We start from the raw sequence: 19,605 nt of genomic DNA, 5'->3' as shown, positions 1-19,605 counted from the left end.
TGAGGCTGCTACCATCATCTGGCCGCTAGTCTAAGAGTTAATCCACCTCAGGAGAGGGCAGAAGAAATATAAGCAATGGTGATGGAGGCTTGACATTCCCCACAAGGGGCCTGTCCTACCTCTAGACCTTTAGATTGTGTATTATTTCTCAATAGATGTCTTTATTGTTTAATAAAAAAAAAAAAGGGGGGGTAGGGATTGGCCACATGTAGAAAATACAGGGGGTCTAAGTTTTTTTCATGTTTATTTTCAAAGAGAGAAAGAGACCGTGTAGGGAAGGGGGGCAGGAAGGGGAGGGGCAGAGAGAGGGAGAGAGAGAATCCCAAGCAAGCTCCATGCTCCGAGGGCAGAGCCCAACATGGGGCTCAACCTCACCAACTGTGAGATGATGACCTGAGCCGAAATCAAGAGTGGGTGCTTAACCCACTGAGCCACTAGGCCCTCCAAAAACACAGGGTTAAAAACAGTTTAACAGATACCTTTATTATAGGATCTCTCAACGTTAAAATAGAAAGTTTCAAGAACTTAGTTTTTCAAATTTATGTGATGAAACAAGCCTCTCATCCTGCCTCTAGTTTTTGAAGTGTACCTAAAAGTATCTCCAAGAATTAAGCATTTATGGATCATAGTTTAGAAAACTAGTTTTTACCAGAGCAGATGAGAAGAGTGTGTGACTGACTTACGATACAGCACAATGATGACAGTAATACAGGGACAGAAATGTGCTACGGGAATCCAGAGGGATCACTGCCCTTCTCGGAGGTTCTCACTCAGAATGGCAGATGGGTTTCACATTATGTGCCAATTCTAGTAAATATTTACTAATTGCCTGGAATACTATATTGAAAAGGATTCTGAGGCCTCACCCAGATTCAGCAGGAAAACAAAAACAGCCTTACTCAATTAGAAATGATCATCATGAGCATAGAAGGGGTAGTTGGGACATGATTCTAGTTCATCCTGAGACTTCTAAAGTGACATCAATTCCTAAACAAATCCTAGAACCATCCCAAAGAATTTCAAATTTTTTTAAACCTCAATCAGGTGAGATTGATCTTTAATAATTAAAAGGGTAATAAAGTGGTTAAGTGTATGGACTCCAGGGTAAGAGAGACCTGGGTTTAATTCTTAGTTCCTCCACTTGCTATGTGGACTGGATACAGTATTCAGCTGCTCTAAATCTAAGTTTTCCCATCTGTAAAATGAGATGAACGGTCCTAACTCACATGGTAGGTTTAAAACTTAAATTAGGTAATACATCCAGCTGCATACAGTATGTACAATAAATATTAAGTTTAGCTACAGCAATTACTAAGGCATTTACTCTTTGATATTCGTATGTGTCCACTGTATACACAACCATGGACTGGAATGCAATGAATTAAATGGAGACCATACAACCTAATTCCCTGAACCCGTTAACAATGCCAAGATAGGCTACGATAAGCAAGTGGCAAAGATGATTACAAAGCACTGTTGAAAGTGTTACTTGCCTTTAAGGAGACCTATGAAATAAATAAAGCTAACACCTGAGAGAATTCTCTGCAAAACACACTTTTCCAGATCTCTCCATAGAGAAAGCCAAGAAACAATGACCAAACCTATAGCAACAAGCCTCCTTAACACCTAGAATGAGTTTTATTTTTTTCCCCTTGGGGCACAGAACTTTTGGTACTAAAGCCAAGACAGTTGGAAGCAAATCAGGTCGGTTGGTCACCCTACAAACAAATAAAGCAAATCAAGTCCCAACAGCTGGGTCCAGGTCTTGGCTGTGCTACTCAGAGCTGAGGCAGAATGAGTTCTTGAAATACCATTTCCCATTAAAAGAAATCAGGGCTCTTTTTGGAGAAATGGCTAAGTCCAGGTGTGAGAAGAAACTGCTCAAGATGAACCTGAAATATCCGGTTATGTCAGACAGCAAGAAAACTCTAAAAACTAATTAGGGTCATATCAAAAGGTAGGGTCATATAGAAAGGTCTCTGGAGCCAACTTCAAAAGGCTCCCATGGGCCAAAGATGGGATTTTAGAAGCTTCAAAAAAGATAATTACAACTGATCAAAACCTGTCTATTATGTTCTCATCTGCAAGTTCGTAGTAAATTCTTTTTTCAAAACACATAATTGATTACCTTCAAAGGATGTTGGGGAACCAACTCATCATTTTAGAAACTAATAATGGGGGAAAATATAGCATTTGCTCTGCTTTTCTATATGAACTGTATACCACTGTGTAACCAAATAGATGAGGGAAACAGGTCTCTTTTAAAAAAGTATTCAGGGGTGCCAGCATGGCTCAGTTGGTTAAATGTCTGACTTCGGCTTCGGTTCTCATCTCACCATTCTTGAATCCAAGCCCCACATCAGGCTTTGCGCTGTGCTGACGGTGCAGAGCCTGTTTGGGATTCTCTCTCCCTCTCTCTCTCTCTCTCTGCCCCTCCCCGACTTGTTCTTTCTCTCTCTCTCTCCCTCTAAGTAACTAAATAAACTTAAAAAAATTTTTTAATTAAAAAAAAGTATTCAAAGCAATAAATGAAAAGTAAATGACAGAATTTGAACATTACCATTTTGTCACCCCCAACAAATTAGTGGATCTAGCTATCAAGCATCAGCAGCTACTAATATAACCAAAAGTCAGTAAGATGTTTTGTGTCTCCCAATGAAAGATCACACCACCACCTATAGTCTGTCAAATGGATCGAACACAAGTTTGATCACACCTCTGGATCCAGCTGCCAATTTGCGGGACACACAAAGGAGAGGACATGTTGAACTGCATCATTCACGTGTAATCAGCAAAATCCAGACCACAGGATACTCCACAGGACAAATGCTCCAGGTTCTTCACAAATAAATTGCAAAGAAAGGACAGAGGATAAGAGGATAAGGATATCCCATAAGGAAAAGGATAGAGGAGAAACTAATTTTTTTTTAATGGGGGAAAAAAACCTATCATGTCCACTGATGCACATTTGAGTGATAACACCGTAACAACATGCAAGGAAGTGAATACTATAAAGTCAAGAGTTACTTAAGTGGAAGAGGAGGGGCTGACATTGGGTGGAAATACAGAGGGGCTTCTGGAGTTTCCGGAAGTTCCAAGGGTGTTCTCTTTATGATCATTCATCCAACTATACATTTATTTTCTGTGATTTTCTGAATCTGCACTTGTTATTTTACAATAAAAAGGTTTTTTTTAAAGTGATAGTGCAAAATCTACTATTTAACACCTCCTATATTCAAAACACTTTTACAAATATTAGAATTTGTATTTTCAAATACTATAACATTGTTCCAAATAACCCTTGAAAAGTATTTATTATCTCCATTTTTCATGTAAGGAGACTGAGCTCTAGAAATGTTTTTTTAAAAAATATTTTAATGTTTATTATTTACTTTTGAGAGAGACAGAGACAGAGCACAAGTAGGGGAGGGGCAGTGAGAGAGGGAGACATAGGATCCAAAGCAGGCTCCAGTCTTTGAGCAGTCAGCACAGAACATAATGTGGGGCTCGAGACCACAAACTGTGAGATCATGACCTGAGCCGAAATCGGACACTTAGCCAACTGAGCCACCCAGGCATGAGGTTTAGAAATCTTAAGCAGGTTGCCCATACTCACAGTTATTAGGGCAGAGCCATGATTCAAATTCAGAAGAGTGGCTCCAAAACCATTATCTTATTGTCAATGTTCTATTAATGCCCAGTTATTTATTTGGTCAAGAAAGATTTATTGCTCACCTACTAAATCATGCTCTTAAAGATACAGGGGAGTTTCTGCTTTTGTGGAGATCAAGACAGACAAGGAATCATCCAAGGGAATATAAAATTACAGCCGTTGGTAGGTACAGTAAGGAAAAGGTATGTGGTGCCAGGAGAATCCACACAGCAGAGAGGGAGACCCTCCCTGCACAAGTGATGACTGAGGTCTGGGGAAGCAGTTCACTAAGTAAGGGGGCAGTGGGCTGCTCCACGCAAAGGAGGCAATGTACAAAGTCGCCAGTGATGGAGGGAGCATGGCCCTTTAAGGATGGAGTATGAGAATGAAGGTAGTGAAGACAGAGGAGGCTGAAGAGCTGGGAAGAACAGGAAGCCACTAGCGGATTTTAATTAAACCTGTTGCTGAAGATGGATTGAATTAGGTTTGCATTTTTAAAATGGCAACAAGGTCAGGGCGCCTGAGTGGCTCAATCGGTTAAGCATCTGACTTCAACTCAGGTCATGATCTCGCGCTCTGTGAGTTCGAGCCCCATGTCAGGCTCTGTGCCGACAGCTCAGAGCCTGGAGCCTGTTTCAGATTCTGTGCCTCCCTCTCTCTCTTCCCCTCACCTGCTCATGCGTGTGCGCGCTCTCTCTCTCTCTCAAAAATAAAGATTTTAAAAATTTTAAAAATAAAAAATATAAATAAAATGCCAACAAGGAGACAGAGAGAGGAGTTGAGAGGCTACTGCAGCCATCTAGGTGAGACATGATGGCAACTGGGACAAAGCAGAAGAGATGGAAAGAAGGGGATGGGTGCAAGACACTCAAGAGGTAAGAAGGCAGGACCTGATGATGGACAGCATATGCACAGTGAGGAGAAGGAGATGTCCAGGGAACTCAAAGCCTTCTGGCCATGGGACCTGACTTTTGGAGGTGCCAGTCATGGACATAAAGGACAATGGAAGAGGGATGGGGACACTTGGACTAGCTGAGTTTCAGGCACCACGACAAATGCCAAATGGAAATGTCAAGTCAAGCAGTTGAATAAATGAGTCTGAGGCCCAAAAAAAGAGAGGAATAAATCTCTAATCCTGAGTGTAGGGATGGTTTTTACAGGGGCTCAAGGATGAGACTGCCTAAGAGTGAGGTAATAAAAAAAGGAAACTCAAGAACAACCATAATTCAAATCAGGATAGCAAAGCAACTTCCTGAATTTATCTAGAGATGATCATCTCAGAAAGGTTTAATGAAACAGGAAAAAAGAAAATCAGAAGGAAAAAGAGATTAACTGTCTCAGAAAAAACACACTGAAATTTCTGGAATACTTAAAGATGTTAATTCCATGTGTAACAAGTTGGCAAAGCCTGCATGCAGTCCTCAGGTAGATATTTTAAGAACTAACTTGCACAGGGTAATGAGACCTTCTGGGAGGTGGCTTGTAGATATGGGCTCAAGGCTACAGACAGAAAGCTTTGATGCTAGGAAAGAAAGCTCTGGCTTCCCAGGGCTGCTCCTGGCCAGGTGGACAAAAGGGAAGGGGCTGTCTTTTGAGATGCATACCCTAGAGAAACAGGGCAACACTTCAGCTGCTATGAAGTACATAATGGGGCTTTGGCTCAGAGGGAAGCACACCTGCATATCCAGCTTTGGGGGATTGAAACCCTAGTTGCCCAAAAAGAAATCTGCTTTTTCACAGACTGACAGTGGTGATGGCAGAGAAGCCTCTCTCCAATGCTGTGCAGGCACCAGAAATGAAGGAATATAAATGAGCTTATTCACAAATACAGAAGACACTGCCTATGGACTCTCAGAAGTCTGGGGAGGGGCAGCTAGGGGCACTGCAGACCAAGGTTCTGCATGAGCAGACAGAAGCAAACACCTGTAAAATTTTAGTTACTACCATTAATGTAAAGTCACTCATACACACAGGTGGTTGAGAACTACAGAAATTCAGGTTACTTTAGAAATAAGTATTTGTAGGGGTGCCTGGGTGGCTCAGGAGGTTAAGTGTCCGACTCTTGGCTTTGGCTCAGGTCATGATCTCTCGGTTTCATGGGTTCAAGCTCCGCATTGGGCTCTGTGCTGGCAGCACAGAACCTGCTTGGGATTCTGTCTCCCTCTCTCTCTGCCTCCTCCCCACTTGCACTGTCTCTGTCTCTCTCAAATAAAATTTTTTTAAAAAAATAAAAATGTATTAAAAAAAAAAAAGAAAGAAAGAAGTATTTGCAAAAACTTACCTAATTTTCCAAGAGCAGTATTCTACACTACAACTGAAAGCTTACTAAATAGATCCCAGTGGCCTAAACAAGTTCATGTTTCTTATCCTAAACATGCACAATTCATTCCTTTTCCTCCTTGGCCCCAGAGGCATTTTATCTGGAGTTACCATATTCGTTTTTCTTCACATCCAGCTCTTAGCTATTCAGACGCGGAAACCCCAGGCTGGCTGACAAATGTACCAGGACTGGTCAGTGCCCGTAGTAACCGCACAGAACAGGTCAGGCCCAGGGACACAACACAGCAGGCACACCTCACACTCCCAACTGCATTCTCCCAAAGCAGAATCTGAGCTGAGAAACCCACCAAAATACAACCAAATCGGTTCCCTGGGCTTTCTGGAAAGCTCCACTGTGTTTGGAGAAACTATACAAGCACACAGCCCAGGGCTGACACAGGATATGGAAATAAGTAACTGGGCCTGGGCTCAGGGTACCCAGGAAGAGCCCTTGAGAAGGGCTGCCGATCACACCTATCATTCCCACCCACGCCCCCAACTCTAGTTTAGAAAGTGACCTAAGAGGGAAGGGTAAAAAAAATAAGTTCCAAGTTTGCAATTTTTTTTTTCCAAAAGCAAAGGTGCAACTTTTTTGTTTTACACAAGTCTGTACGCTATTATTTTAATATTTAAAGCCTTCTACAGACAATGTTCCATTTTCTAAGCCTGAGCCTTTAGTACTAAACCTGCTGAGTCACCTTTTTAGTACAATTATGTGCATGATTCTGACTACAAGAACTCACATTTTCAGGAATCTGGGGGTACTCCCTCCCCCCAAAACTATAAGGTTGGGAAATGAAACATAAGAGATTTTCAAGAAGGCAACATTCAATCATGAAGGTGACATCACAGCATGCTCCCAAAACAAAAGCAGCTTGAGATAGAAGACAGTGAGAAATCAACCTCCCAGGAAATGACCAGACTTTAGGCTCCAAGGAGAACATTCAAGCTTGGAAACTGTGTTCATTTTGTGAACAAGACAACCCTTTGTTTGGGGGCTGAATTTACTATTTTGTTTGTTTATTGGGGGGGGGGGGGCGGGGGCATGTGTTAGTGGGGGAGAGGAGAAGGGAAGTGTGTGTGGGGGAGAGGGGGAGAGGGAGAGAGAGAGGGGGAGGAGAGGGAGAGAGGGAGAGGGAGAGAGAGACAGGGAGGGAGAGGGAGAGACAGGGAGGGAGAGGGAGAGAGGGAGTGAGAGGGAGAGAGAGAGAGGGAGGGAGAGGGAGAGAGAGAGAGAGGGAGAGAGAGAGAGAGAGGGAGAGAGAGAGAGAGGGGGAGAGAGAGAGAGAGGGAGAGAGAGGGAGAGAGAGAGAGAGGGAGAGAGAGAGAGAATATCTCAAGCAGGCTCCATGCTCAGGGCAGAGCCAAAGGTGGGGCTCGATCCCACGACTCTGAGCTCATGACCTGGGCTGAAATCAACAGTCAGATGCCCAAGTGACTGGGTCACCCAGGTGCCCCGAAATTTACTGTTTACAGAGAATGTTAGGACACTCCTGAAAAGATTCTTAAACCTATCTGTAATGATAACTAATGATATTTTACATCAAATAAAAAGCTCACTCAAATTTATTGCCTTTTATCTCCATTCACACAGCCTCATTAACTCTCACTTTTTACCACTGCATTTAACATGGTATTTTCTCCTCCTGAGTTTATCCCAATCACTTTCCATTTAACATTTGTAAAGCCCAGCTCTGAGGCTATCACTCCTGTCTCAGGAAATGCCAATAGCTGCCATGCCCACAGACTAAAATCCAGTTTTACTCTCGACTGAAGACTTCTACAACGTGGCCCAAAGTACCTTTGCAATCCTAGCTCCTGTGATTCATCTCGTATACTCAGGGGCAACTCAAATCCTAAACGGTACATGTACTCTGTCAACAGTTTGCTTTGTTTACTTTTTGTAAATTTGTTTACTTTTTCATAAATTATGAAAATAAAAATTGTTTCCTTTAGACAGTCTGGTAAATTCAAATAAACACTTTCTTCACTTCTTAGCATACATGTCCTGTGTTTGATGAGCATTATTATGTTCTAGGTTTAATCATGTATCTTCCTGCTTAGAAGTTATCATTCCTATATAACTTGTTTCCTAACCTTAAGAAAAAATGCCTTCACAATGAAGATCTAAAAAATAATTGTCCTATATGTGTTATCATTGTTTTTGTATCAAGAGATTATAGGTGTCCAAAACTTCTCTCTTTGAATATATGTTTGTGTTTTCTTGTATATGCATAATATTTATATGGAAGAATAAACAACTATTAATATTGTCTGTAGGGAAAATTTCACTGTAAACCCTTTTACACGTTTTTTTTTTTAAAAAACGTGAATGTTATCATCTGCATAAAAAATTTAAAAATTATGAATACTGTGAATTTAAAGGAAAACAACCTTTATACCAGACAGGGAGGATCCTGTGATTTAAGGGGTTCTCAAAAAGCCATCTTCCTCAAAAACATTTTTCCCACTATCCACCATGACTTCAATCGTCTAGTTAAAACTTTAGCAAACAAATATTCTGAAGTAAGTATATTATGCCGTTATCCATTATCAAATTATTGAGGATTACTTTATCACATTAGCATAATAAAGGAAAGTCACAAAGAGGCTGTGTATAGTCTCCCTAATTCCTGTTTCTTTTCCTTTTTCCCCTCAAGTAACTAAATTAAGTTTGTTTTACTCAAAGAACTTTTGTATTTCTAAAAGAACTCATTTAGGAATTCTAAAAGTCCTACCCAAGCCAACTGGCACCACGGATTGCTGTGTGAATATTTTACTGTCTCTATAAACATCTGCCCTCCCATCCAGTCTTCTCTATCAATCCAATCTACTCAGCCTGAGAGCGCAGGGACAGGGAGATTCTTGTTCATCTGTGAATCCTCCCCAATGCTAAAAACATGGCCCGGCATTTCCAGAAAGCAATTTCCCAAGCTCTTAATGAGCTTACTGCAAGGTTCTGACCCTTCTCCAGGATGCTGGGGTTATAATTTTAAACCTAAAAATGTGAGTAGGGACACCTGGGTGGCTCCGACTTCGGTTCAGGTCATGATCTCACAGTTTGTGAGTTTGAGCCTGGCCTCGGGCTCTGTGTTGACAGCTCAGAGCCTGGAACCTTTAGATTCTGTGTCTTCCTCTCTCTCTCTCTCTCTGCCCCTCTCCCCTCGTGTTTTTCTCTCTCTCTCTCTCTCAAAAATAACATGTAAAAAAATATTTTTAAGAAAAAAATTTAAAAAACAGTCAGTAGAATACTTAAATTTGCTATCGTCTCAAACAATAATCCATTTACGCAGGCAAAACTGATCTACTGAGAGCCTACCATGTGCCTGGCACAGGCACTGAGCAGCTAGGCAAAAAGTGATCTAACAAGATCGTAATAGCGGCTATTTAACAGGTACTCAGTAAATGCTTGTTAGATTTGATAAACCACTTGAACTTTTCTATCTGCCTGAACTTTGAAGTCTTTCATTAATGTTTTCTTCATATAGTAGTGGACTTTGGTTTCCTACATGCTATTAAGCATTTCACTTTTGTGGATATTCTCGTGTCGGCCTTCTGACCATCGTTAATTGCTTAGTTTTGAATTTATGGAACACAAATCAAGAAACATCCAACAAATTACAGTGCAAAAGAGAAAATCCATACTATATGTGAATAATTGATGGGTGGAGAGGCTATTCTCTCATCTTCCTATTGTCAAAACGTAAGAAATAATTTTCCTTTTTTCCATTATATGAAGATGTGCTTTGTATTGCTGGTCCAGTAATGAAACTAAGTTTTCTAAACTACTAACTGGCTTCTGCCATATTTCTCTTTCCGTTGCCTTGGTTAGATGAGGTGCTAAGGTCAAGTTAACTGTGACCAGTGAATTGGAGGCTCTTGGTCCAGGTAAGTTAACTGGCCTGGTGCAAGACCAAACACAACCTTGGACCGGGAACGCCACGCTATGACGGCCTGCTCAACAAAGGTGGGCTAACAACTGTTAGTTACCCCCGGGGCAGGCCAACCCCACAGCACCACAGCTCCAGTGTGCTTGCTGGCCTGCCACAAAGTCCACGTTTTTCCAAGTGGGGCCCAGAGAGCAACTGTCAAGACCTTCCTGACCTTACAGAAAAGCTTCCTCAGGACCTGAATACACCACTGGATATTATTTCTACCCGAGTTGAAAATGATTGTTACTACTTTAATCAGCAGTAATTCTCACCCAAATGAAACAAAAATTCTTGCACATAGCAGATGCCCAACAACTACTACTACTGGATTAACTGGAGGGGGAAAAGCATGAAGTAGTGAGAACAGACAGTTTTATCATCATCTGCAAACACTCCCTGAGCTCCTGCTAGATACAGGTATAGCAAAAGGTGTCCATCAGGGGTCCTAATCACATGGAGTTTACAGCCAATAACTACACTGTGAGACACACAGAAGCATTTTAGACACTCCCTGACACAAAAACCACTTTTCGCTTTCAGTGTGGCTTTTTTAGCTGCCTACTTTGAACGATGTATGCATTTTTTTTCCCTCTACAGGAGACCAAAAAGAAAACGAAGAAGAGGGAAGGAAGGACGGACAGCTAGAAGGACAGCATTTTAGAAGAATCTAAAATGTGTGAGAACAAATGACGATTCCTTCCTTCATGCTGAATCAAAATTTCTGTAGTAATGTACTCACTGTATCTTACAGAGGCACCATTTGGTTTACTACTCAACAGCCTCCCCCTCCACATATGTTAGATGACCTGTGTGGTCCAGCTGCTACCCCCACAGAACTGACAGATATTTTACACTACACCACGTGCTTATGCTTCCATTCATAAAGAACAGAGCATTAAAAAAAAACAAAATAAAACTAAACAAAAATTAGAAATACAGCACAACTAAAGGCTTGAGTAAATAGCACCAGTACTATTAAAAAAATATAAAATTTTATGTGAAAAATCTGCATTTCAATTACAATACAGACGTAGAAAGTAAAGTTTCTAATGTACTTACTTTCTCGTTAAAGACTATTATAAGGATCCAAGTTCAAAAAAAATGACCAATGATCTACTTTCCATAAATTACATTTCACTTCTTCTGGTACCTGAAATCTTCAGGATTACATATGCTGCTTCATGTTCTGTCACCTTTAAAGTACTATTTTCTCTGGGCGCCTGGGTGGTTCAGTTAAGCGGCCAACTTCAGCTCAGGTCACGATCTCGCGGTTCACAAGTTCAAGCCTTGCGTTGAACTCTGTGCTGACAGCTCAGAGCCTGGAGCCTGCTTCAGAGTCTCCTCCTCGCTCCCTACCCCTCCCCACCCCCCTGCGCTCTACCTCTCTCGAAAATAAACATTAAAAAAATAACAAAATACTATTTTCTCTAATTCCTCTACTAAACCATCTTTCTGGATGCTAATCCAAGTTTTATCTACCCAGAAGTATAAGTGAGTTGGGAGGTTTGAGGAAATGTATTTTCCAGGAAATAGGATGGTAACTAACCCACAACATGCAGCTTCTAGGCCTTCAGAGGACTAGAATACTATAGGATTTTGACCCTGACCTCACCATCTAAACTTCCTGCTCCCACTTACTAGGCACTCTTAATCACTTAACTCTTATTTTTTGTTTCAAAAGCATTTATCACTAACAAAAAATATCTCCTTTGTTGTCTGATCTCCCATAAGACTATAATCTCCAGAGAGTAGGGCTTTTGTGTGTCTCATTGATTCAACCCCAGCTTGCAGAATAATACTTGGCTCATATAAAACACTCAGTAGGGGAGCCTGGGTGGCTGGGTTGGTTGAGCTTCCAACTTCTGCTCAGGTCAGGACCTCAGGATCTGTGAGCTGGAGCTGGGCGTTGGGCTCACTGCTGTCAGCATACAGCCCGCTTCAAATCCTCTGTCCCCTTCTCTCTCTCTGTCCCTCCCATGCTCATGCTCTCGCAACCATAAATACAACATCAAAAAAAACCAAACTCGATAAACACATATGGAGTAAATTATTTCTTACAATACTCAAAAGAAATGGAACATCATTTACAAATCAATAAGCCAACTAGTAAGATCTTTTGGATCCTTATTTTTCTGTCATTGTAGAAAAAAATCATGAGAAAAAACACACCTGCTTACCAACTCTTGCTAAATTAGATATGAAAAAAAATGGATAGTTAAATGAAGGTTTTTAAAGGAAATAAACACTACTAATTTTTTTAGAATACCAGGGAAACAGAAGTTCCTATACCTTAATATACTGAATTCCTGATGGATTTACAGAGTGAGGATGCCTGACTTCCTTACCTACAACCCTCCAGCCATTATCTCAGGGCTGCATTTCGAACTGACAGACTGACAGACTCAGGACAGGGTAATTTTGGCGAAGAGGGTGATGATTTTTACAAGAGTAAGTGGATCATATCATAAGCAAATACAAAACCCAGAGGATAATGATCCCTCTAACAAATATCCTTATGAACCACTGCCATTTCCCGTACCCGAATGTGCTTAGGCAACTTCAATTTCATGACAGTATCATTCAGTCCAGCAGCTAGTGCCACATTATGTTGTGTATTGATCTGTTGTGATTTCAAATCCATATTGTTTTGAATTGAGGTTGTTTTGATCTAGTTTGAGAAACCATGTCAAGATGATATCTGCAGAACTGTTGTGCTACTGAGTGCTTCTCCATATGAATATATGGATGAATAAGTATGATGTAATGGGCTTTAAATACCAGCAGTTTGTGTGGTCCTACCCAGAGTGTTCAGGCAGGGAAAGGCTACTCTTTGCCGATCTAAACAGCTCTCTGTAGATCTTAAGACACTTGCTCCTGTTGTGGTCAGGCAACTCCCGGTCAGCAGGGGTGGTAAATCATACAGCAGTCTTGGGAAGGGAAGGGACATCTGTTCCTGCCGTGGTGAGGGTATTTCTCACAGGCAGTGGTACAGGCTGTGTAACTGTCCCCAAAGTACTAACCTTCAGGCCAGCCAGCCCTGCCTACCAACACCAATGCCACTGTCACTAGCTACATGTCCCAGCAATTAATACCCAACTTTTGGTTGAAAGGACTTACTCTACCAAGAACCAACTCCTAGAGAGGCACACCTCAAATAAATCTGGACTTTATTTCTCCACTGCCTGGAACAACAGTATAATTCACCTATCATGGGTCTGTGGGGTTTGTTATTTCCTTACCGAATTATTGAGAGACACTACCCTGTAACCTATGGCTTATGAAATAGAACTCATAATTATATTCCCGCAGTAGAAGTTATAATTCCCATAGTAAACCCGTGTTAAATACATTATTAGCAGAAACAAATCTCAGGCTCGGCATAATGTGCCCCGAACAAAACAAGCTACAACAGAATCAAGTTTCCTTATTTGATTTAAAGGGTTACGTATGAGAGAAAGCTGGGAGGCTGAGCAAGTAGCGGTCTGGCACTAAGGAAGAGAAGAGCTCATTTGAAACACTCTCATTTCCTAGATTTTCTAACCACCGCCCTGCTGTCCCACCCCTCCCTGGGATACCTTTGCTTTTGTTGCAGACTGAAGTGCTATCTGACATCCCCTTTCAAAATCACAGAAACTAGCTGGGGCTGCGTTCTCAACATGGTGGAAGACAGGATGCCGCGGTAAGAAGTGTCCACAGCCTCGGGTGAGAGGTCCCGGCAGGGCGAGCTAAGCCAGACGAGCCTGTCTGAGCAAGTTTCCGCACCGGTGAAAGGTCATAAAGTTACCTCTCCCAGAAAACGGTTAGAAGCAGCAAACACCATGATCCGCACAGGGCGCAGCGCGTGCGTACAGGGGGGACTCCCCTCGCCAACTGCAGAGCAACATTCAAGATTTGGATTATTCAGCTATCAAGGTTGTGCCTGAGGATGGCTGTGGAGCAACTACACTGCCTAACAACGTGCATCTCGGCGAGCATCCCGCAAGCTCGGAGGAGCCCGGAGCCCGCCCCCTCTCCCCCCACCCCCCACCGGCGCGGACCGAGGGAACGCTCGCAGCTACCCGCCGGGCCGACCAACCCCAGCCGGGTCTCTCTCCGGGAGGCCAGGCAGAGGGGACCGGCCACGCCGCCGCCACCCGGGGCTCCGAGAGCGGGCGGCGGGCACCGGAAGCGGGGAGGGCCCGGACGAGGCCCCGAGCGCGCGAGGCAGCGGGGAGACCGGTACTTACCCCCGGCCCGCGGCGGGCGGCCGCGGCCAGCCGTCTCCAGGTGGCGACGAAGTCGGGCGGCGGGGCTCGCCGGCTCCGGCAGACGAGGGAGAACAGGGTTCCCAAGAGGAAGGCGGCCGCGGCGCAGCCCAGGTACAGGCTGAGCCGGAGCAGGACGGTGCACGGCCCCGCGCCTCCGGCCGCCTGCCAGCAACCGGGCCCCAGGCAGGAGAGGCACAAGGCGGCGAGTGCGGCCACCGCCACTGACACTCGCCAGCTCCAGCCGCCAGGGCTCCCCGGCGCCGCCGCGTCTTCCCGGGCGTCCGGCCGCCGCTCGCCCGGGGCGCCCGGGGCTGGGCGGCCGCCGGTGGCCGCTGCCGGCACGAGGCTGAGGCCGGCGCCGCTGCTGTCGGTGGCATCGGGGTGCATGCTGCTTCCTGTACCGCTAAGGACAGGCACATCTCCTGCCCTGCTGTCCCCCGGCGCTGCCCTGGACGGTGGCCTCTGCGCGGCGCCCCCTCCCCTCGCCGCTCCCGCCGCCGCCGCCGCTCCGGAGGCACAGGCAGTCCGCGCTCATGCCCTCGCCGGCGGCCCACCGAGGGAACGGCTCCAACAGACGCCGCCGAGCTCCTCTCAGCGACCCCTCAGCGCCGCCACCCGGCGCCGGCCCCGCAGCCGTCCGGCCGGGCGCGCCCAGGTAGCCGGACCGCGTTGTGACTTAAGCTGGCGAAGCCAGAGGCGGAGCGGGGGCGGGAGCGGCCCGGAGGTGCTCGTCAGGCGGGGGGCGGAGAGCGACCGCGGCCCGCTGAGTGACAGGTGGGAGGTACCCGGCCTCGCCCGGCCCCCGCCGCCCACCCGCGGCGCGGGGGCGGGGTCCGAGCGCCGCCGCCCCTCAGGGGAGGGGGCGCGGCCAATCGCTGGGAAAACTGCTAGGTCCCTGCCCTCCTCCTCCCCTCCCCCCAGGGTACCGTCAGAGGATGGAAAATTTTGCCGCAGGTGTCAGAAGCGCTTGTAATTAATTCTCCGGCTCAGGTGATCCCTTAATCCTCGCTCTGGGCTCTTCACTGACAAGTAACCTCTTCGCCTGCTTAGGGCTCCCCAAATGTCTGCCTTATTTTCACCTGCTGTTTAGATTCGGGGGGCAAACCATTCCTACGCCTCACTTTCAACACTGGTTCCCTCAACGACCTTCCTTTCCCCACCCGGACGCCTCAGGGAAGGGATCGACGACTGTGGAAGAGGAATGAAGCCTGCAGTTGCTACTTATGGAAAGGCCCAGAGAAGTGGGCCTAGTGCCAGGGAGTGTACACAGCTGCCATAATCACTTTGGCTCCAAGTCCCTATATTTTTGTTACCAGAGATTCAGTACAAATGTTATTACCCACGCAAGTGAAAGCGGTCCAGATCGTTTTTAGAGAACGTATTTTCCTATTCTCCTATCATGGTCCCGTCGTTAATATACAGATAATGTTTACTGAAAAAAATGTTGATATGCTAGATAAATGCTAGTAAGTTACTACTAGGACCAAGAAAGCAGCAGCTGTATCTTTAATAGGTAAAAAGAATTGGAAAGGAAACGAAGGAATTCTAAAGAGATTAATGATTTAAAAGGATGGGTGATAGGGCAAACCCGGAATAGAAGAAAGGGAAGGAGAGGTAAACAGACTGAGAGAGGCAGTGAGAAAGGACACGGGCAACAAAAGCAAAGTCTCAAAACTCTCTTCAAGTAGGAGTCCTGGAGAATTTCAACAGTTTAACAGCACTATTGTTTTCCAATGAAATGATTTATATCCTGCTTCCCAGGGAGCATAGTTAAGAAAAATAAACATTAGGGGCGCCTGGGTGGCTCAGTCGTTAGGGTTAGGAGTCCGACTTTGGCTCAGGTCATGATCAAACAGTTCATGAGTTCGAGCCCTGCATCCGCCTCTGTGTTGACCGCTTAGAGCCTGGAGCTTGCTTCAAATTCTACGTCTCCCTCTCTCTCTCTGCTCCTCCCCAGCTCATGCTCTGTCTCTCTCTCCTTCAATAATAAATAGAAACATGAAAAAAATTTTCATAAAGAAAAATAAGCATTAAAATAATATTTTCAAATTCCTCTGACTATACTATTTTTCAATAAGGAATCATCTGTCATTATTTCAACAAAGAAACACATTCATATGAAGTAAGATGTTTGATGGATATTTTGTGTTTTTACTATTTTTTAATTTTCTTGAAAGTATTGTTTTATGAAGAATAATTTACATACAATGAGCTGTGCAATTGATTTTTATATCTGCCAATTTGTTGTTTCAAGTTTTTATTTAAATTCCAGTTAGTTGTTTATTCTTTTAAAACAAAGTATTCCAAAGGTTATTATCAGGAAGAAGACATACTGGAAATATGGTGTGTCGATCATCTATTGTCACATAACGAACTACCACCAAATAACCACTTTATTTGCTTATGATTTTGTGGGTCAGCAATTTGGGCTGGGGTCATTAGGCAATTCTGCTCTTGCCTTGGGTAACTAATGAAACTATGGTCTCCTGGTGCACAGGCTGGGCTATTTGGTCTATGGAGTCTGTTGAGATGGCTCGTCTCTGCTTCCTGTGTACTTATCCTCCAAAGGTCAGCTTGCCCTTCTTCACATGACAGTTTCAGGGATGCCCTGTGCAAATTCTTTTTAAGCTTTTGCTTGCATTACATTTGCTAATGTCCCATTGGCCAAAGCAAACATATGGCCCAACCAGTAATTAAACAGGGAGTGGTCTACACATGGACTTAAATATAGAGAGCTATAATTCATTGGTTGTATTACTTTAACAACCTACCTCAGTTTGCTCGACAGAATACACTAATCAGTTTCTCATGTATCCAATGACTTATCACTGCAAATATGTTAAAGTTCACATTTCTTTTCCCTGGAATTAATAGTTCTTCATAATCTAATTCCATTTATCTATAAAATAAAGAAAAGGACCTAAGTAAGGATAGGGACAAGGGAGACAGTATTTAATTATGTTTGCCAGTAAAGAGTTTGGCAATAGAGCTTTATCATTTACCTTTATTTTACTCTAATATTTTCAAGTTATGAAACATAAAGCAAAAAAAAACTGCACTCACTTAGCTTTTTTTTTTAACGTTTATTTATCTTTCAGAGAGAAAGAGACAGAGTGCAACCAGGGGAGGGGCAGAGAGAGACGGAAGATGCAGAATCTGAAACAGGCTCCAGGCTCTGAGCTGTCAGCACAGAGGCCAATGCAGGGCTCCAACCTACGAACCGTGAGATCATGACCTGAGCCGAAGCTGGACACTTAACCAACTGAGCCACCCAGGTGCCCCGCACTCACTTAGATTTTAATAGCCAGTATTATTGGGCAGCAGATTATAAAGAAAGAATGTAAATTGTGTTTACTTATTATCTAATTTCTCCAAAATGCATGTGGGCCAAAAATGCTTTTCGAACTCATCTATATGCTGTTTCATGAAATATGAGCTGAGGAAAATATAAAATAGGCAGGGCACAATATTGATTAAATGTACTTGCATAAATTAGGAAAGAATTTTGAATATTTTCAGATTAACACTATGTATTTAATATTTAAAAAAATTTGTTTACATTTATTTATTTTTGAGAGACAGAGAGAGACAGAGCACAAGCAGGGGAGGGGCAGAGAGAGAGGGAGACACAGAATCCAAAGCAGGATCCAGGCTCTGAGCTGTCAGCACAGAGCCCAACCCGGGGCTCAAGCCCACAAACTGTGAGATCATGACCTGAGCCCAAGTCGGATGCTTAGCCGACTGAGCCACCCAGGCGCCCCTATGTATTTAATATTTTATAAAGTTTGTATACCAAAAAGAAGCCAGTGTCTCTCATTTGGCATTTATTTGCTCTAAGAAAGAGAACATAATTATGGAAAATAAAAATTAGTATTAGAGGGTTTTTTTAATGTTTATTTATTTATTTTGAGAGAGAGAGCATGGGGGAGAGGCAGACAGAGGGGGAAAAAGAGAGAGAACCTGCACTGTCAACACTGAGTCTGACATGGGGCTCAATCTCACCACCATGAGATTATGACCTGAACTGAAATCAAGAGCCAGATGTTCAACCCACTGAGCCACTCAGGTGTCCCCAAAATTAGTATTAGAGTTTTAATGAGTCCTGAACAGGGGTTGCACATAGCAGGCCCCTAATAAATACTTTTGAATGAATAAATCTGATATTCTTCCATGATAATATATCTAGGATAATTGAGTAGACCAAAAAAAGTAATAAAATAATCTCATATTTTAATGGAAACTTCAACTTTTGAAAATCCTTTTAAAACATATGTCCCCCACTATAACTCTGTAAAGGAGATATGGTAAGCATGATCCCATTTTCCAGAGGAAGAAACTAAGGCTCAGAGAAGTTAAATGAGTTGCTCAAAATCACAGCTAGTAGGTGGTGGACCTAAATTATAGGATTCTGCTCCATTATGCTATCTTTCAAATACAGTAGTTAAAAGTAATGTCAAAGGACAAAATTGCTTCTAAAGTATACAAATAATGTCCTTACCAAACCAGTGCAATAAGAATAGCACTCATCTGGCTTTTAAGTAGACTGTAAACTTCTGTGAGGTAGTATGTGACTTCTATTCATTCTTTCATTCAGTCCAAAAATATTAGGAAGGTGCTTTGTTAAAAAACAGTATAGGGGCACCTGGGCGGCTCAGTTGGTTAGTCTGACTCTGGATTTTGGCTAAGGTCATGATCTCATGGTTCGTGGGTTCCAGCTCCACATTGGGCTCCGTGCCAACACCACCAAGCCTACTTGGGATTCTCTCTCCCTCTCTCTGCCCCTTCCCAGCTTAAGCTCATGCTCTCTCTCAAAATAAATAAACTTTAAAAAATAAAAATAAATTTAAAAATATAAAATACGGTCTTTGTCCTTGAAGAGCTCACATTCTGATTGGGGCAGGGGGGAGGAAGCATTAAGCAATGTAACGTATATTACTAAGGTATTACAAAGTTCTATGATGGCAAGAAGAGAGCTACTAATTCTGCTTTGTGGGAGTTCAGGAAATTCATATGTGAACCTAAGTCATTTTGCTTCCTCAATTTCCTCTATTCCAGCATTTAAATGTGTTGAACTACCCCCTTTTAGATACTTAAAAAATATGAAACCTAACTACATTTAATTTCAATTTGGTTTATAAACTTCAACCCAGTAAAGATTTCATCCTTCAAAACTTAATTCATAAATTAAAAAAAAAAAAGTTTTCCATATGCTTATAAGAAGTTTAGTATAGATGAAAAAACCACCCACTATTATCCCAAGGTCTTTTAATAGCTCTCTACAGAAATAGTCAAGCTCATATTCTGCTTCAAGAGGTATACAATAAGTGAAAAAAAAAATGTTTTTTAAGGGGCCAAGGGATATTATTTACATCTTTTCTGATAAAAGAGTTCAGATTCAATGAATTTGGGGAAGAGCCTTTTTACACCTCTGAGTTGATGACCCTCTGTGACCAGA

The 19,605-nt window shown here is 43.2% G+C and overlaps 2 protein-coding genes across 3 annotated transcripts in view; one reads left to right on the top strand and one right to left on the bottom strand.

The window, feature by feature from the left end:
* SNX25 (sorting nexin 25) overlaps window positions 1-14,546 on the bottom strand; it is a 131,767-nt gene extending 117,221 nt beyond the window's left edge. The window contains exon 1 of one of the 2 annotated variants that reach the window (XM_047855152.1): window positions 14,130-14,546. In XM_047855152.1, the coding sequence (XP_047711108.1) occupies window positions 14,130-14,537 (408 nt within the window). In that variant the 5' untranslated portion in view covers window positions 14,538-14,546. Of the gene's footprint in view, window positions 1-13,478; window positions 13,555-14,129 lie in introns of those variants that run through there. The other variant, XM_047855154.1, reaches the window with a different exon arrangement.
* A 137-nt stretch (window positions 14,547-14,683) lies between these two features.
* Window positions 14,684-19,605, top strand: part of CFAP97 (cilia and flagella associated protein 97) — a 51,386-nt gene continuing 46,464 nt past the window's right edge. Inside the window, exon 1 of the mRNA XM_047855156.1 lies at window positions 14,684-14,805. Coding sequence (XP_047711112.1) covers window positions 14,684-14,805 — 122 coding nt within the window. The remainder of the gene's footprint in view (window positions 14,806-19,605) is intronic.

Source organism: Prionailurus viverrinus, chromosome B1, assembly GCF_022837055.1.
Source record: "Prionailurus viverrinus isolate Anna chromosome B1, UM_Priviv_1.0, whole genome shotgun sequence".
Taxonomy (NCBI): domain Eukaryota; kingdom Metazoa; phylum Chordata; class Mammalia; order Carnivora; family Felidae; genus Prionailurus; species Prionailurus viverrinus.
This window is presented reverse-complemented; position numbering and strand designations above follow the sequence as displayed.